Below are 16,332 nucleotides of genomic sequence, written 5' to 3'. Positions count from 1 at the left end.
TGGTTACCATAAAACACCAAAAATCCTTGGAAGCTGACAGACCCTACTATACCAGTCTTCCACATGCAGTCAGCAGCTGCTGGAAAAAAATGCTCCCTATTTCATCTTTCCTTCCTTTGAGGCTAACTGGCAAGCTTGAGTAGTACAGCGTTTAAGAAGCATACATCCTCTGGCACTGCTGAGGATGGCTATAAATTGCCACCTCCCAGGAGGGCCAAGTCATCACACTGATAGATAGGGGCATAGGTAATGCCACCATTAGAATACAGATTGTAATGCGAATGCCAAGGATAGTATTGCCTATTGTTCCATCACTTCTCCTTTCACAGGCCATTGAAGAAGGGAACCTGGATTCTCTGGACCACTCAGATTTCCAGAACACAGACATTCCCTTTGAAGTGCCTCTTCCAGCCCATCAACATGTGCCTGTGAGTATCATCTACCTTCTTCAGCTCCCTTGAACAGTGATTATACCTTAGGTCCCTTCTGAACAGGGACTGGAGCAAGGGTGACAGTACAGAAGATGGAAATGCAGTTAGCTCTCTCCCCCATCCTCCCCACCACAAACACACGTGCAGCACCAGTATACACACACACATGCTTTCTCATGCTCCCTCTGCAATATACACTTACTTCTGCACACATCCATGCACTCATTCCCCACCATCAACCCTCATACACACAAGAGTGTGTATGTGCATACACACATCCTGCATGCATGCTCATGTCCTGCTCTCCCCAGTGTGCTCCCTAGTGTTGAGGAGCAGCAGCTAGGCAGTGGCACAGCATGCAGTATCAGGAGTTGCCCAGGCCTCTGTCCTGCAGGAAGAGAACCGGGAGGAAGCCAGGGACTGGGTGCTTACCATGTCCATGGACCAGCGTCTGGAGCAGGCGCTGCCACTGGATGACCGTGACACATATGAAGCTTCATTGGTGGCAGCAAATACAGGGGTGCGCTCCCTGCCCTGTGTGCTTACAGGTATGTATGCTCCAGGCCACCTCACACATATGTAGGGAGTGGGGACCATCGTGCAGGTAGGTCTGAGAGAGAGTCAGGCAATGATGTAAAAGGAGTTGGGAGGTTGTGTGGCTATAGGGAACGGTTCAGCTGGATGAGATAGATTGGCCCGTTTTTTAACTGTGAGGATAACTGAGCACTGGAACAGGTTGCTCAGAAGTTGTGGCATTTCCATGCCTGGAGATTTTCAAAAGCCATTTGGATATCATACTGGGCAACCAGCTCTACGTGGCCCTGCTTGAGCAGGGAGGTTGGACCAGATGACTCTTTCAAACATAACTATTATTTTTCTATGACTGCTCAGCCTTGCACAGCACTGCCTAGGACATGCTGCCCAAGCTGGCCAGAGCGGGCACACACATGCACATGTAGCACCTGTCCCCATTTTGCTGCCTTCTACAAAAGCTATCTGCACTGGCAAGGACTGTCCCCCACACAGTGCACACCTCACAGTGGGGACAGTGTTGGAGGAGTGGGTTGGAGAAGGAGGTGGCACAGGGATGGGCCTTCAGGAACAGGGTTCTGGCTCCAAAGCTCAGGAGGGAAGGAGGGAGGTGCTGTCATTTTATATTCACTGGATTGCCTTGCTGAGAGCAGATCAGCCTTCATCTTCCTTTGATGCCACCATTGTGGGCACTTCGTTCCTTGTTCTAATCTGCCAGAGGCAGCATTATTCCTCTACAGTGCCTATTGGGAGTTGCCCTAGCCAGGTGGCCATAGCAAGGAAGGATGGAGTGCACAGGGGAGGGGTCCATTGTGGGTCTCACCTTGTTTGTGAGGTTGTTACTGTATGGCCAGGGTATCCTGTGCTAAGGAACAAGATAGAGTTCAAGCGTCCAGGCCGAGAAGCCAGCAAAGACACATGGAACAAGTTCCTGATGGCTGTCAAGGTGAGCCAGGCATTCCGTGGGGCAGGGAGACAAGCTGCAGGGTGTTTAATGCTGTCATTCTTGCTGATTATAAAACATTGTCCCACTTGGTGGAGCTACACCAAACCAGGGCCATTTTAGTGCACCACCCTCTCTGCATGCTGCTGGGCTGGAATGGTGCTGGGGCATACCTGTGCAGCTCTGTCAGTTCCCTGGGGTGCCCTTGGGCAGAGGGTGTCTGCAGTGCCACACTGCCAATACCAAGGACATCTCTTTTATTTTGCAGACATCTCACAACCCTGCATGCCAAGATGTGCTCAAGTTCCTCAGCCAGTGGTGTGGGGGACTCCCGAGCACCGGCTTCTCTTTCCAGTGAGTGGGACAGGGAGGAACAATTGCAGCTTTCTATCCTGTTTTTCAGCTCCCTCCACTTCTGTCCCCAATAAACATGTGTCTCAGCACTGCTGTGCTTCTCTTTGTCAGGGGCTGCAGAGTCCTGGAGCGCACACAGCTCTCAGGCTGTGCTTCCTTGGCCTCAACCTGATTACTAAACATGCAGACTCCACCATGATGGATGACTGTCACAATGAAGCCTTGTGTCAAGAGGGGAGTGCATACCAGGCAGGAAGATAGGCTAACACACCAGCTGCACTGTCCTTCGATCAGTGGACCCAGCTCCCAGCCACCCTGGGGAAACACTGCAGCCAATGTGAAAATTAAAACTTTATTTACTCAGAGAAACAACAGTTGTTCACAACAAAGAGGTTCTTCACCTGCTGCTTGGCCTGCTTCTGAGCAGAAGCACAGCAAGCTGGCCTTGCCTGCTCTGCAGATGGACCAGGCCAACCTTTACTGTTGCCAGGCCATAGCCCCCCCCCAACCCCTCTACTCTGGTTGAGCATGTGAGAGACTGACGGAGCTTTTAGTGCACCAGGAAGGGGCTCATGGCCTGGGGGGGCATGGAGAGCATGTTCAGGGAACATGGCACCTGCGAGGCAAAGGGTGCCTGATGGCTATGGGCACCTTGTGTTTGGGACCTTCAGGGTTTGTCCCAGTTGGAGGGGAGGGAGGGGGGCAGAAGGGACACAGGTGAGCATATCTCTCCACCCCCCCCCGCAGCCCACCCTATCCATGCCTACACCTGTGGCAGGTGCAGGGTACAGCTTCACCCCCACTGTATGAGAGCACTCATGCAGCACCACCTGCAGGGAAAGAGTGGGTATCAGTCCAGAGCTGTGCTGCAGGGCCAGGGACTATGCAGACACCTCTGGCCAATATTTGTAGTAGTGCTTGGAAAGAGAAGTCTTAGGAAGCTGATGAGAGAAGGCTCTTTTGACGGCACAGCCCTCCCCCGTGCCCCCCCCCGACCTCCCCAGCCCCTTTACAGCCCACACTGCAACACTGCACTCACCTCCCACTAGGCACAAGTCTCAGCCACCCCAAACAGGTGTTGCCCCTCCTTCAGCGTACCTGGCTTGACCAGCTATAAAAAAAGAGAGGTAGAGGTTTGCAGGGCCCTACAAAAGATGTGAGAAGGGTTGGGGAAGGAGAGTCCTCAGGCCAGCCAGGACAGAACAGGCTTGGCTATCAGCAGGACTGGTTCCACCTGCAGCAACCCAAGATGAAAGGGTAGCAGTCCATCACCAGTGTTGGCTAGTAGTCCAAATTTATTTCACACACTGTACTTATTGCCTGTTTGGATGAAAACAAAACCCAGCACTTTCAAAATGCAGGGACAGGCACAGAAACCTGTCTGTACTGATGGGGGGGGGGCATACCTGGTCTTTACGATAGGTGTGTCCACAGGGGCCAATGCCCTGTAGGATCAGGGCCACCAAACAGCACCTGCCAGATAGCACAGCTTCTGCAGCCACCAGCACCATGGAGGGGAACCAGAGCGCCAGAGCTGTGTCCTGCAGAAGGTCAGAGGTCTCTCAGGGACTGTGGATCCACTGCACCCAGCGTACTTGCATACAGCTGAGAGGAGAGCCCATGCAGGCAAAGGGGTTGGGAGGGGGAGGGGCAGGAAAGGGCTGGGAAAAAAAGGAAGCAGGAAAGAGAACCAGGAAAGAGAAATGAAACAAAAGGAAACCGCGGGGGGGTTGGGGGGGGAGGAGGGAACACAACAGACAGGTACAAGGGGCACTGGCCCCACATACTCACATAGATGCGCGTGGTGTTGAAGGGACAGTCGTTGGTCGCTATGGCTGCACGGGCATCAGCTGGCAGTGCAGAGCTGTTGCAGCCGGTAACAAGGCGCATGCCACGGCTGTGAACTGTGAGGGCGATGGCTAGCGCCAGGCCCACGCTGCATGCTGTGGACAGCAGGCAGTTCAACAGGGACACACTCAGTAAGGTCCAATGCTGCTGGCAGCAAGGAAAGCATGTGAGTGGTGCTGGCCAGAGCCAGGGGAAACACCAGGGCTAGACACTGCCACTGCATGGGCCAAGCACACACCTCTGTGTGGTTCCTGTGCAGGGTAATGAAGACACTGGTAACCCTGCAGAAGTTTGTGCCAAATACATACAATCCCTTGCTTCTTCTCATGTGGCTCAGTCCTCTACTTTGACAAAACTTTTGTACTGCTCACATCCTTCATCTTGCTCATGAACCAAGAGCCTGCTCCCACAGTCTCCTGCAGCCCGAAGCCCATTTTGCCCCATCTCCACAAACAGCTGAGGCTATCAGCAGCAGCCCTGCCTCATGCAGACCCACACTGTGTGAGCCCACAGTGAGATGCCTGACTCCAGCTGCAGCTTTTATGCTTTAGCTGAAACTTTTCTATCCCAAGATGATGCCTGGTGCCCAGCCTGCTGCCCATCCTCCCAGTGCTGCCAAGAAGGTGGAGGCAGCAGCACAGCAGGCAACACCTGCAACTCTGCAAGCTATCAAGGCACCCGCAGCAGAAGCGGAAGGAACTGCTGAGGACAAGGTCCAGAGGAGTGGCTGGTGGCAGGGCCCAGGCTGCATGGAGGCCCCCAACCTGCCCTTTCCCTGGGTGGCTTAGCTCTCGGTCTCGCAGCCCCACACTCACCAGGACTGCCCGGGACAGGTTGTGTGACACCAGGATGGCAACGATGCCCGCAGTGATGCTCTGCAGGGAGAGATCCTCATTCAGCAGGCGCCTCGGATGGGGCCAGGTTCCCCCCCCCCCCCCCGCCCCCGAGGCCCAACCTTCGTCCCAGCCCCACCGCTCTCACCAGCAACCCGGAGACCACGGACACGACGTTGGCCACCGCGTACTCAGGGGTGACAGCGCGGCTGGCGCGGGCCACGTGCCGCAGGACGGAGCCGTGCACGATGGCACCGAGCACCAGGCTGCCGTGGCCAAGCACGATGAGCCCCAGCCCCGCGCGCATCAGCCGCCGCGGCTCCGCCAGCGCCGCCAGCCCCCGCCGCGCCGCGCGCCCGCCCGCCATGGCCGCCGCTGCCCCGAGAGGCCGCCCCCAGGCGGGGCCGCCCCCGGGCCCAGCCCCGCCCCGCCCCGCCCCGCCCCAGCCCGGAAAGAGGCAGCACTCAGGTATTTACAAAACAGTTTATTAAAAATAGGAAATGATAGAAATGAGATGCGGGGGCAGCGCTGCGCCCAGCCCTGGAGAGGCATGTGGGACTATAGGTTCAGCCCCTTCAAGCACCCCGAGGCAGAAGGGGGGCCCTACGGGAGCCTAGGCAGAATTGCTGCCCCAGCAGCCCCCATGCCAGCACCACTGGGCTCCACGCTGCCTGCGGAGGTCCAAAGTGCACACAGGACCCGTGGCAGCATAGAGCAGGGCAGGTAGGGCTAAGCTAGGCTCCAGGATGCTGCTGTAGGGGACACAGCCCAGGTCAGCATACACCACAGCCTTGCACCTACGGTGCACGCTGAAGTGCAGGACAGAGGCTGTGCAAAACAAGTAAACAAAGTGCAGCCAAAGGGGAGCAGAAGAGGCAGGCAAAGCGCCAGGCTGGTGCTATGGGAACCTGGCCACCCCTGGCTCCCTCTGCCCAGGAAGGAGGGTAGTGACTATTGCCAGAGGCAGTTGCAGAGGGGTACAAAGTGGGAGCAGGACTTAAGGGCTCGCCCCTGCTTACCTTTAAATTAAAAAAAAAAAAAAAAAAAAAAAAAAGGAAAGAAAGAAAGAAGAAAAAACCGTTTCTGTGCTGTGCAAAAGACACTTTGTACAATTCAAACAGAACAAACTCCATGCACATGAATGGGGCTATAGAACACCCCAAGCCAGGACCCGGCTCCCCGGCACCACCTGGCAAAATCCCAACAAAATCAGGGCTGGAAATAATACTGATGCACAAAGTCCCCTTTAATAGGCGGGCAGGGAGGATTGTCACTGGGCCCAGCCACGGCACATGCAGGACGAGCTTCCAAGCACTGCAGCTGGGGTCTTGCTGATGCCCTACGGTGATGGACAGACACAGAAGGGGTCGGTCACAGGCAACAAAGCCGCACTGGCCGCCTGGGAGTCAAGGGGTGCTAAGATGACACAGTCACTGCCGTCAGGGCTCCGTTCCGGGTGTAGTAGAACTTGCTAAATGCCTCTTCAAGTAAACAGGTAAGTCTGCTCTGGTCAGCCTGGGAAGAACAAGCTACAGTGAAGCATGGGCCCAGGGGTGGACACAAACACAAAAGCTTGGCCAAAGACTGCCACAGAATGTGGGCAGGGACATATTCTTTTTCTCCTACCTCCCCAGGAAGACAAGGACATTTAAGTCTGAGAAAGGCAATGCAGAGCTACATCTCTGCCTGAAAGTCAAGCCTGCTCACCTCACTGATGAATCCAAGCTGGACCAGTTCGGCTGCCAGTTCCTGGATATTGTCATCTGCAAGACAGGGAAGGGCTTACATCCCAGGTCTAGACTACACTGTTGATCCCAGTGCACAGGAGTACAGGAAGAAAGGTACTTACTGGGCTGCAGGTCACAGCTCAAGTGTCGATTCAACTTGTCTTCCAGTTTCAGCAGCAGTGTTAACTGCATGGTAGAGAAGTTCTTATGAGGAGCTGCAGTTTTACAGGCTGTCACTGGCAGTAGTCACCAGAGCCAGGAATATCCCCCCAAAAAAACATTGAGATAGGAATCACCCCCCTGCAGAACCCCACAGGAGTCTAACAGAAAAAACACATCCAGTGCCATTCCCAAAACACTGATAGCAGCACCATCCTCTGGGGGAAGTGCCTCGAGGCTGCACCAGAAGGGTAACCTCTAAGTGTTAGCTGACTGGAATGTTGTCTACAAGCATATCTGATCTGACTTTGGGCTCCACAAACTGCAACTCTGGTAGCAGAAGGTCACACTAGGCACCAGCAGCAAATCAGCATACTTAGTACCAGATACTCTGCACAGTTGCCTCACTATACCCCCACACAGCATGGTCAGTGAGAAGATGGGAACGTACATGGTGTTTCACTCCCTCCTCTACTGACTCAATGTTGCACTGCATCAGCACCACCTGAAACAGAAGCAGAGATACACCATGACTTACTGCTTCTGCAGAGCACACCTGCCTGGGGAAGAACAGAGTTCCCATTTCTCACCTTGCGGGTTTCTACCTCAGCTGGCTCTGGAGTTGGAGTTTTCACTGATGGTGGAGCAATGGGAGACTTCACCACCACCTGCTGGGGCTGCTGGGGTCGTGGCATCCCAAAAGCTGTAAGTGGGTAGATACCATTCCTGCAAGAAAGGATCAGGGCCTGAGGTTATGGCTCTCCTAAATGACTCCAGTCTCTCACACAATTAAAGATGCACTTAAAAAAAAAAAAAAAACATAGAGAAAAAAAAAAAAAACACCTCTTACCTTACATCCTCCAGGAATTTGTCCAGCTCCAATGCTGGAGATTGTGAAAAGCTGGAGGGAAAGAAGTACTGAAGTGAGAAGTCATCTAACACTCAAGTCTCTTTAGATGCAGTTTCAAATCCCCATATCCTAGACTACACCTGTGTAAGGAGGCAGAATGAGTACAGCCAGTCAAAGGCAAGATGTACTCACCTCTGCCAGTACATCTTTCTGTGCCAGAAGCAACTGTTTACTTGATTAGGCGACCTGTAGTAGACCCAACCACAAGGTGACCTTTATTGGCCCCATCCTTAATTTTTACTCACAAGCTCTCAACTTGTCCATTGCTGTTCCTCAGCAGCATCTCTTCGCAATCAAAATGAGCTGCTCCGTTATGAAAACACTGAGGAACCATTTCTCCAACACATTGGACTCCATTCAACAAGTCTGTGAGGAGTCTGAGTCACTTCCCCAAACTATTCTGCCAGGTTTATCTGGTGGATAGTCGGCTGAATATGAGCCAGCAGTGTGCTCAGGTGGCCAAGAAGGCCAACGGCATCCTGGCTTGTATCAGGAACAGCGTGACCAGCAGGGCTAGGGAGGTGATCGTCCCCCTGTACTCAGCTCTGGTGAGGCCGCACCTCGAGTACTGTGTTCAGTTTTGGGCCCCTCGCTACAAGAAGGACATGGAGGTGCTTGAGCGGGTGCAGAGAAGGGCGACGAAGCTGGTGAGGGGCCTGGAGAACAAGTCCTACGAGGAGCGGCTGAGGGAGCTGGGCTTGTTCAGCCTGGAGAAGAGGAGGCTCAGGGGCGACCTTATCGCTCTCTACAGGTACCTCAAGGGAGGCTGTAGCGAGGTGGGGGTTGGTCTGTTCTCCCACGTGCCTGGTGACAGGACGAGGGGGAATGGGTTTAAGTTGAGCCAGGGGACTTTTAGGTTAGATGTTAGGAAGAACTTCTTCACTGAAAGGGTTGTGAGGCACTGGAACAGGCTGCCCAGGGAAGTGGTGGAGTCACCATCCCTGGAAGTCTTCAAAAGACGTTTAGATGTAGAGCTTAGGGATATGGTTTAGTGGGGACTGTTAGCGTTAGGTTGGAGGTTGGACTCGATGACCTTGAGGTCTCTTCCAACCTAGAAAATTCTGTGATTCTGTTTAGCTAAAGATTGCTTCAACTACAGTGTGCTAATTTCCTTCTCCTCAGTCTGGGGCACAAGTCACATCTCACACCAGTGTTGCATGAACATATTCTACACAGCTAAATTCTTCCACTCAGCAGCTACCCTCCACCACATGTTCATGTTTAGATAAAGTGCACACTTCATCAACAGCTCCCTTTTGTTTACCAGTTATTGATGAAATGACAATGCTAACTTGAAGGCAAGAGTCCCAGGCAGTTCATTCATTGCCCAGCCTAGTGCCATGGAGCATGTTCCACGTACACTTGAGCAGAACCCCTCCAAACACAGCAATGGGTACTCACATCATCTTGACTCCTTCCCTATCTGCATGATTAATTTCTGCCAACACTGCACTCATGTCAAGGTTTTTGGTCATTTCTTCTAAAGCATTTTCAGGAATCATATCTATTAAAAGAGAACAAAGTTAGACCTGAACAAGTGCAATTCCCTTCCACCCTAAGAACAACAATAAAAACAGGCTTTGTGATGAAAAACTCTTGTGCTACTCAGAGCAGGCAGAGCACCATATTTCTTCAGGCTCTGCAGCAACTACAGTTCTGTTTCACAAGGCCCTGGTCCCTGCCTGTTAAGATCAGCACAAAGGTCTTGCTTTCCAGAATATCAGCTGCAGTGACAACTTAGTAAAGCTTTTCATAACACAAGATGCAGCAGCCTGGGACTCCATACTCACGTTGATGCCCAACGATACAGTGAGCAGCTAGTAGCTTTAGTGATGGCACCTCAAACAATGCCTGATGAAAAAGGAGCTCCCGAGCAGTAGGACGCTTGCTAGGGTCCTGTTCTAGACACTTCTGAATGAACTCCTGAAAGACAAAAATTGCATGAGATGATGATGTGCAATGCCAAGAGGTCTACATGGGTGCTGAACCTCCTTCACTCACCCTCTGCAAGGGGTCCTCCAGCAGCTGGATGGCACTGTTAATGGCCTCCTGGGGCACATACGATGACTCTCCATTACCCTGTATTTCCAGTACTGCCATCTGCAAACACAAAGTAGCATATTAGACTTCACCAAGAAATGCTTACTATACATTGAACAGATCTCATGACCACCACTGCCAAGTGTGAGATCTTAACAGCCAAGGGTTTTTTTTTGTGCTATTTAAGGTCACAGTTTGTAGAGGCAGAGAGAGAATAACTGCTTCATTATGATAGCTTGTTTCTAGCACCTTAACAGATTGCCAGAGAGGCCTGAAAACTATGCCAGCATCACCTTAGACAACCAGTATTCTATTTTGAATCTCATGATCCATTGGCCTACACTTGTTTGATAATTACCAACCTCTAATGAAGCAGTAGCTGGATCACTGACAGAATCTGACAGTGTCCCTCTTAGCTGTATGAATTGCTCTATATTACAGGCAGAAAAGCAAGCACATGATGCCACCCAGAACCAGCTGCAACCAACACATACACAAGTTCCCAGCCAGGAAAGGCTGGCAGAAGATCCCAGAGAATGTCCGAAGATTCAGCTCCAGTTTACTTTCCTAAAAGTTGTGTGTTTTCACAGGTCTTTTCTTGCTTCACTTATGGGATGTACAGCATAGGTTCAGAATTGTGTGTGCTGGCTCTTGCTGACAATTGTCCCCAGATAACTTATAGTAACTTGTATTTGCTAGTCTTGGCCCTACTGATTGCAGGGACAGAAAGTTCTACAATTCTGTGAACCAATAAGCTGCTACGACCAGGTAAGTCAGACTCACACTTGACAATAACTAAAATCTGTATCAGGTGTGGCCACAAAGTAATGTCCTCTCCTCCAGATACTACAAGAGAACAAATACTCCAAAGAAGGGGAGTTTTCTTCCCCCCTCTGTACATATTAAGTACATTTTGTAGTAGTGACTGTTCCCACAGCAGGTGGGTCGGTCTCCAGAACTGTCCAGTTATTCACTACCCAGAGTAATAAATTACATGCCAGAAATTCCAGAAAGAACCACACATTACCAAGTTCTTTACTGCTTAGTAAAGCATTTGGGAGAACTTTGATAGACATCCCTACAAGGCAAACTGCGTTTGGCTCAGAGAACAAAATGCACCTGCTACGAAAACCACCCATGCCCACAGCAACTCCATAGAGTCATCTCCTTCCCTTGCTTTTATTTTCTGTCCCATAACCACAGTGTTCCACACTCACCTCCAGGGCACACATCCCAAAGGAATAAATGTCCACAGCAGTGGTAACATTGGCAACTTCTGTAACACAGAAACAATGCTCTGTTATCAGTCTCTCCCTGCACTCAGCAACAGGACCACCTCTGTATCAGGCTATGATAATCCTACAGCCTTCTCTCCCTCCTCTGTTATCAAAAGACAAAGGAGTTGAAGCAATAAAACAGGCAAATAAACAAAACTGATAATGTGACATCTCTCATGAGACTATAGCTGAAAACAATATGCACAATAGCGTGGAAGCGTTAGTGAGACAGGCCAACAAAACTCAGGCTTGAAGCTGTTGCCACAACATACCTCCATATTCTGGGGCAAAGAAGTGCAGGTTCTTCTGCTCCTCCCGACATGTCTTCACATGGTTATTAATTGTGTCTGGCGCCACTAGAAGAAAGTCATGAATGCTTAGTATACAGGAAACCTTAGCCCATCCCCAACTAGATCCTACAGAATACATGCAACTCCAGGGCCAATTGGCTGCCCAAATGGGCACCACAGTGCAGTTCAGTTGGCCCATCATCACTCCCTTCATCTCAGGTCACTTGCCCTAGAACATTTCACCATTGCTTCCTTGGCTGCATATTGACTGAGGCAACTTAGCATTAGCTCTCTAAGAAAACCCTGGAGTCCACACCTCACAGCTTCTTCTGAATGACAAGATGAATTGGAAAGAATTTCCCTGTTAAAGTGCAAGTCCTAAAAACACCACACTTAGATCAGATTTATAGCATTTGTCACAAGCAACCCGAATATAACAGAATCCCTAGGAACAGCTAGAAATGCCAAGATCACTGCAGTTACAGTCACCACCTTAGGGCTCCAGGAGAAGAACAAGTCTACCAGGTAATTTTCCCTAACAAGATTCTTCCACATGTCAACAGGACACTGGTGCCAAACTGACTCAATACAAAAGTCAAGCAAAGCTGCCAAATGAGACCTGACAGCACAGGCTTTCCAGCAGCCAGCACCTGCATGGTCCCAACTACAAACCAGTCAGAGCTGCTGGAAGAGAATGACTCCCAGCCACAAGCACAATGAGCAGGATACACAAGAATGGGTAAGTCCTAAAAGATAAGCCCCTCAAGACAACCACCTTTGAAAAGACTGCAAAAAGTATGACAGGGAGAAACACTGAGGTAGGCATGGAACACAGTCATCATCCCATCTGAAGTTCTACATCTACTTTAGAACATGCCTAGTCCCACAGACTCAGGACCATCTCCCACTTAGTCAACCTCCTTGACAATTGCAATTAGTTCTGGTCTGCACTGCTACAATGTGGACTTGCCCAGCACACGCCAAACAACAAAGACCCCATGCTGAATGAGACTGAACTTGCACCCAGCCTCAGAGACGAACTGAGACAAGAAGGATCCCCCTTAACTCCATCCAACCTTTGCTGTGTAGCACATACTGAATCACATCTCTTTCAAGCACTGGAAACAGAGCTTGCTCCAATGGCCAACTTCCCCAACAAACTGTTCATGGAGAGTTCATTGCTTTTTGTTCTTGTGCTATCTCTGTCTTGGAAGTCCAAGAAGACTACTTCATTCCTAGTGCTTATCTATTTACAGATACTACCAGGTCCTCTCAGCCTCACATCATTAAGGGGAGTAAGCTAAATTCTCTGTCTTCCTCTTAAAACCCCACTCAGCATTTTCCCAATGGCACTGACTGCTAAGATAAGCTCTGCCCAGGACCATGCAAAATCATACAAATTCTCTCTCTACTGGGGAATCTTCTCCAACATATTTTAACATTACTTGTCAGTGACATGACTGTAAGAAAAGGTAAGGGGGTCAAATTTCCCCCTTGAACAGCCAGGGGAGGCCAGATACTCTTCAATTCCCAAATGATGAGCTCTGGGCTTTTGTGAAGCTTTGTATTTTATACTACCAAATTACCTGCCACTGCAATTAGTCCAGTCATCCAATGTATTCTTGTGTTTCTGGAAGATGTCCTGACCTACCTCAACATCACACGTTCCCCTTATTTCTATTAACAGCCTCAACATTAATGAGATCAGTGACTGTGGAACACCAGCACCCCCCACACACACACCTCAGTGGGACACTCCTTTTTCAACTTCTACCCTGTCATCATGCCTCTCGAGCCTGTACCTTATGCTGCATATAGTGCACATCATCCAAGTTTTGTCTAGCATAACAGATTATTCTATCAGGCCTTCTAAACAGGTTCTCAAACATCCAAAATGGAAAAGACTTGTTAACTTGCTTTTGTCGATTCAGTTAAGGGCAGTATCTGTCTTAAGTAACCAATTGCTATACAGTAAGAGAAGTACAGCAACCAACACTAAGATCTTGCATGTTGCTGAGCTGCTGCCAGGGCAGCAGTAGTGTCTGGTTGAAGCCAGACCACCTAAGAAAGGACAGACATCAAGGCCTACCCTAAGAGCGACACGCTATGTCAACAGTGGCAATGTTGCTGGAATTCAGCACAGAGAATCACAGGATCATTTAGATGTTCTTGAGAGTCTTACCAACCAAGTCCAACCACCAACCTGATCTACTGAGTCCCCTCACTAAGCCACACCCCGCAGTGCCACATCCACATCTCTTACGTACCTCCAGGGATGAGGACTCCATCACTACCCTGGGCAGCCTGTGCCAATGCTTGACCACCCTTTCTGTGAAGAAATTCTTCCTGATAACCAATCTAAACCTCTCCTGGCACAAGCTGAGACTGTTTCCTCACATCTTATCACTTGTTGCCTGAGAAAAGAGACCAACACCACCCTCACCGTCACCTCCTTCAGGTAGCTGTAGAGAATGGTGAGGTGTCCCCTCAGCCCCCTCTTCTCCAAACTAAACCACCTCAGGTCCCTCAGCTGCTCCTCCTAAGTCCTGTTTTCCAGTCCCTTCACCAGCTTTATTGCTCTTCTCTGTGCTCAGCCAAGCACCTCAATGTGCTCAACTACCTTCTTGTAGTGAGGGGCCCAAAACTAAACACAGTATTTGAGGTGCAGTCTCACCAGTGCCAAGTACAGGGGACTTTCACTTCCTTAGTCCTGCTGGCCACACTATTTCTGATACAAGCAAGGATACCACTGGCCTTCTTGGCCACCTGCACATACTGCTGACTCTTGTTTAGCCAGCAGTCAACCACCACCCCAGATCCTTTTCTGCTGGGAAAACTTTCCAGCCACTCTTCCTCAAGCTTATACCACTGCATGGGGTTGTTATAGCACAAGTGCAGGACCCGGCATTTACCTTTGTTAAATGTCACGCAATTGGATATGGCCCGTTGAGCTAGCCTATAGAGGTCCCTTTGCAAAGCCTTCCCACCCTCAAGCAGATAAGCCATCAAGCGTTGGACCAAAGTTCTCAAAAAGGAAATCTGGGGCAATACGATCCCAGACAACAGTTTTCTGCCAAAAACAGAGCAGTATAAAGCCATTTATTGCAAAACATTGCAAACAATGTTTTGATTAAGTTCATTTTCCAATATGTCTTGCCTAGATGGAAAGAGCCAGTTCACTATCCAGCCATTCTGTCCTTTGCTCCTGGACCCTATTTAAGAACAAGGAAGAGGCAGGAATCAGTCACAAAAAGGCATTAGTAACAGAAACCTTAGCCAGTGATGTAACATAGGCACTCCCATACTACAAAAGCAAGTTTCAACAAAATCCTAGTACAACCTGCATTGATAATCATAGAATCACTTAGATTGGAAGAGACCTTCAAGATCATCAAGTCCAACCACCCACCTAACACTACAAGTCCACTGCTAAGACATGTCCCTAAGCACCACAATAGAAGAGGCATTCCTGGGAACCTGGTTCCACAGCCCAATATAGTAATGTTTGGAAATTAAGAAAAATACAATAAAAAATAATTGCTGTCTACACCTCATTTGATGACTGTCTGCATCAGGGACATATGGACATTCTGCAATGGCACCAGCGTTTCTGGAAAAAGCTGTGTCTACACTGTATGTGAGAACTTTTAACTTAGACACACAGAAAAGTAGCTCTAAATTTGCTGTTGGAGGTTATCCAGGTACCTTTCCCCTCTGATGTTTTATCCACTGTGCCTCCAAATTTGCAGAGCTGCACCAGAAGTCCTCAATATGTTTTTCTATCACTGTTGGAGAGACTTGCTCTGGAGCAGGGTTTGATTAGCCACACTGCCTTTTTCCTGTTGTAGCAGTTTATATCACAACTCTTGTGTGACTTGGCTGAAAGGCACATGCACCACCTTGCACTCTTATTGCAAAGCTGAAACAATGCAGTAGCAGAACAATGGCATAAGACTACCAGATTCTTCACAGCATGCCTTAAAATAAGCAGAGATGGGATTGTCACAATTGCATCTGTTCCATTCATCACTGTGACAGCAACAACCCACCAGGAAGTCAACCCGGAACAACTCACACAATCACGTTAAAGGACCAGCTGTTCTTTAAGTGCTGCTATGCACTGTGATTTGGGAAGCTGGACCAACAAACTTTGATTTGATCTAGTCTAGTTGTAATTGTATGTCTATCAGCTTGGTACATAAATCACTTAGCAAAGGTGCAGGCTTGAGAGGAGCTCCAGCTGAGCAGACAGTTTAAAACAAGATTCATAATTATAAAAGGTAAGAATATACACTTTAGGGTACCTTTGGTACAAGCTCTTCTGACTGATTTCCACATTTCTACCTGCCAGACATTACTATACACAGCAATGACTCTTTAATTCTGTGAAGAATCAGATACACGAAGGCTAGGGACAATTATGTTAAGGAAGACAAACAATAAAGTTCAAAAAGGAAAGTCAGATCATAACATTAACAACAAGCATGCCTTTCTCGGCCACAGAGAAGGGGAAGACAGCAAAGGGCAGAATACAAGTACCACACAAGTGATCAGTCTGGTAGGGAATTAGTGAAGCAAAAATGGATTTTAAGAGAAGGATTCAGCCAAATATGGTGTCTGTGCAGGGTAGATGATTAGAAGAGACATGAAGTGCAGTAGAAAGTAGGACAAGCAACTTGCCTTTGGCAAGCTGAGCTCAATTCAACAAGAATAAGCATAAAGAAGAAGAAACATTGCTATAGGAACACAGAGCTTGCTCGACTTCTCAAACCCTCAAGGACATGCTAATGCAAAGAGGTCACCAGGGTAAATAGACAACTCATCAGAAAGAGAGTCATTAGGAGTGTCAGCCAAGAACTCACTCGGTGCTACTATTTCCCAGCTGTCACCAACAGCAAGTTTTAGCAAAGATGCTCAATCTTACAGTGACTTGCCTTTGCAAACACTTCATACTGCAGAAGACATTTTCTTCTTGTCATGCATGCAATT

General features: G+C 49.4%; 3 protein-coding genes across 3 annotated transcripts in view; 1 reads left to right on the top strand and 2 right to left on the bottom strand.

Annotated features, from left to right (window-relative positions):
- Window positions 1-2,263, top strand: part of IFT172 (intraflagellar transport 172) — a gene marked incomplete at its 3' end in the record, with an annotated part of 38,930 nt that extends 36,667 nt beyond the window's left edge. Inside the window, exons 45-48 of the mRNA XM_084285046.1 lie at window positions 330-428; window positions 826-979; window positions 1,817-1,908; window positions 2,174-2,263. Of these exons, the coding sequence (XP_084141172.1) occupies window positions 330-428; window positions 826-979; window positions 1,817-1,908; window positions 2,174-2,263 (435 nt within the window). The remainder of the gene's footprint in view (window positions 1-329; window positions 429-825; window positions 980-1,816; window positions 1,909-2,173) is intronic.
- Window positions 2,264-3,304: 1,041 nt separating this feature from the next.
- Window positions 3,305-5,307, bottom strand: KRTCAP3 (keratinocyte associated protein 3; the record flags this gene model as incomplete). Its single annotated transcript, XM_084284523.1, has 5 exons — window positions 3,305-3,370; window positions 3,666-3,800; window positions 4,051-4,251; window positions 4,923-4,982; window positions 5,089-5,307. The coding sequence occupies 5 exons, from the start codon at window positions 5,305-5,307 to the stop codon at window positions 3,305-3,307; spliced, it is 681 nt and encodes a 226-aa protein (XP_084140649.1).
- A 119-nt stretch (window positions 5,308-5,426) lies between these two features.
- The window catches only part of NRBP1 (nuclear receptor binding protein 1), a 36,559-nt gene continuing 25,653 nt past the window's right edge, over window positions 5,427-16,332 (bottom strand). The window contains exons 8-18 of the mRNA XM_084283433.1: window positions 11,326-11,409; window positions 10,994-11,052; window positions 9,738-9,836; window positions 9,527-9,659; window positions 9,138-9,240; window positions 7,677-7,727; window positions 7,417-7,552; window positions 7,278-7,331; window positions 6,790-6,853; window positions 6,648-6,703; window positions 5,427-6,455 (exon numbers count right to left, since the gene is read on the bottom strand). Of these exons, the coding sequence (XP_084139559.1) occupies window positions 6,357-6,455; window positions 6,648-6,703; window positions 6,790-6,853; window positions 7,278-7,331; window positions 7,417-7,552; window positions 7,677-7,727; window positions 9,138-9,240; window positions 9,527-9,659; window positions 9,738-9,836; window positions 10,994-11,052; window positions 11,326-11,409 (938 nt within the window). The 3' untranslated portion in view covers window positions 5,427-6,356. The remainder of the gene's footprint in view (window positions 6,456-6,647; window positions 6,704-6,789; window positions 6,854-7,277; window positions 7,332-7,416; window positions 7,553-7,676; window positions 7,728-9,137; window positions 9,241-9,526; window positions 9,660-9,737; window positions 9,837-10,993; window positions 11,053-11,325; window positions 11,410-16,332) is intronic.

The sequence above is a fragment of the Netta rufina genome (genome assembly GCF_964035555.1).
Source record: "Netta rufina genome assembly, chromosome: 3".
In the NCBI taxonomy this organism is placed as follows: Eukaryota; Metazoa; Chordata; class Aves; order Anseriformes; family Anatidae; genus Netta; species Netta rufina.
This window is presented reverse-complemented; position numbering and strand designations above follow the sequence as displayed.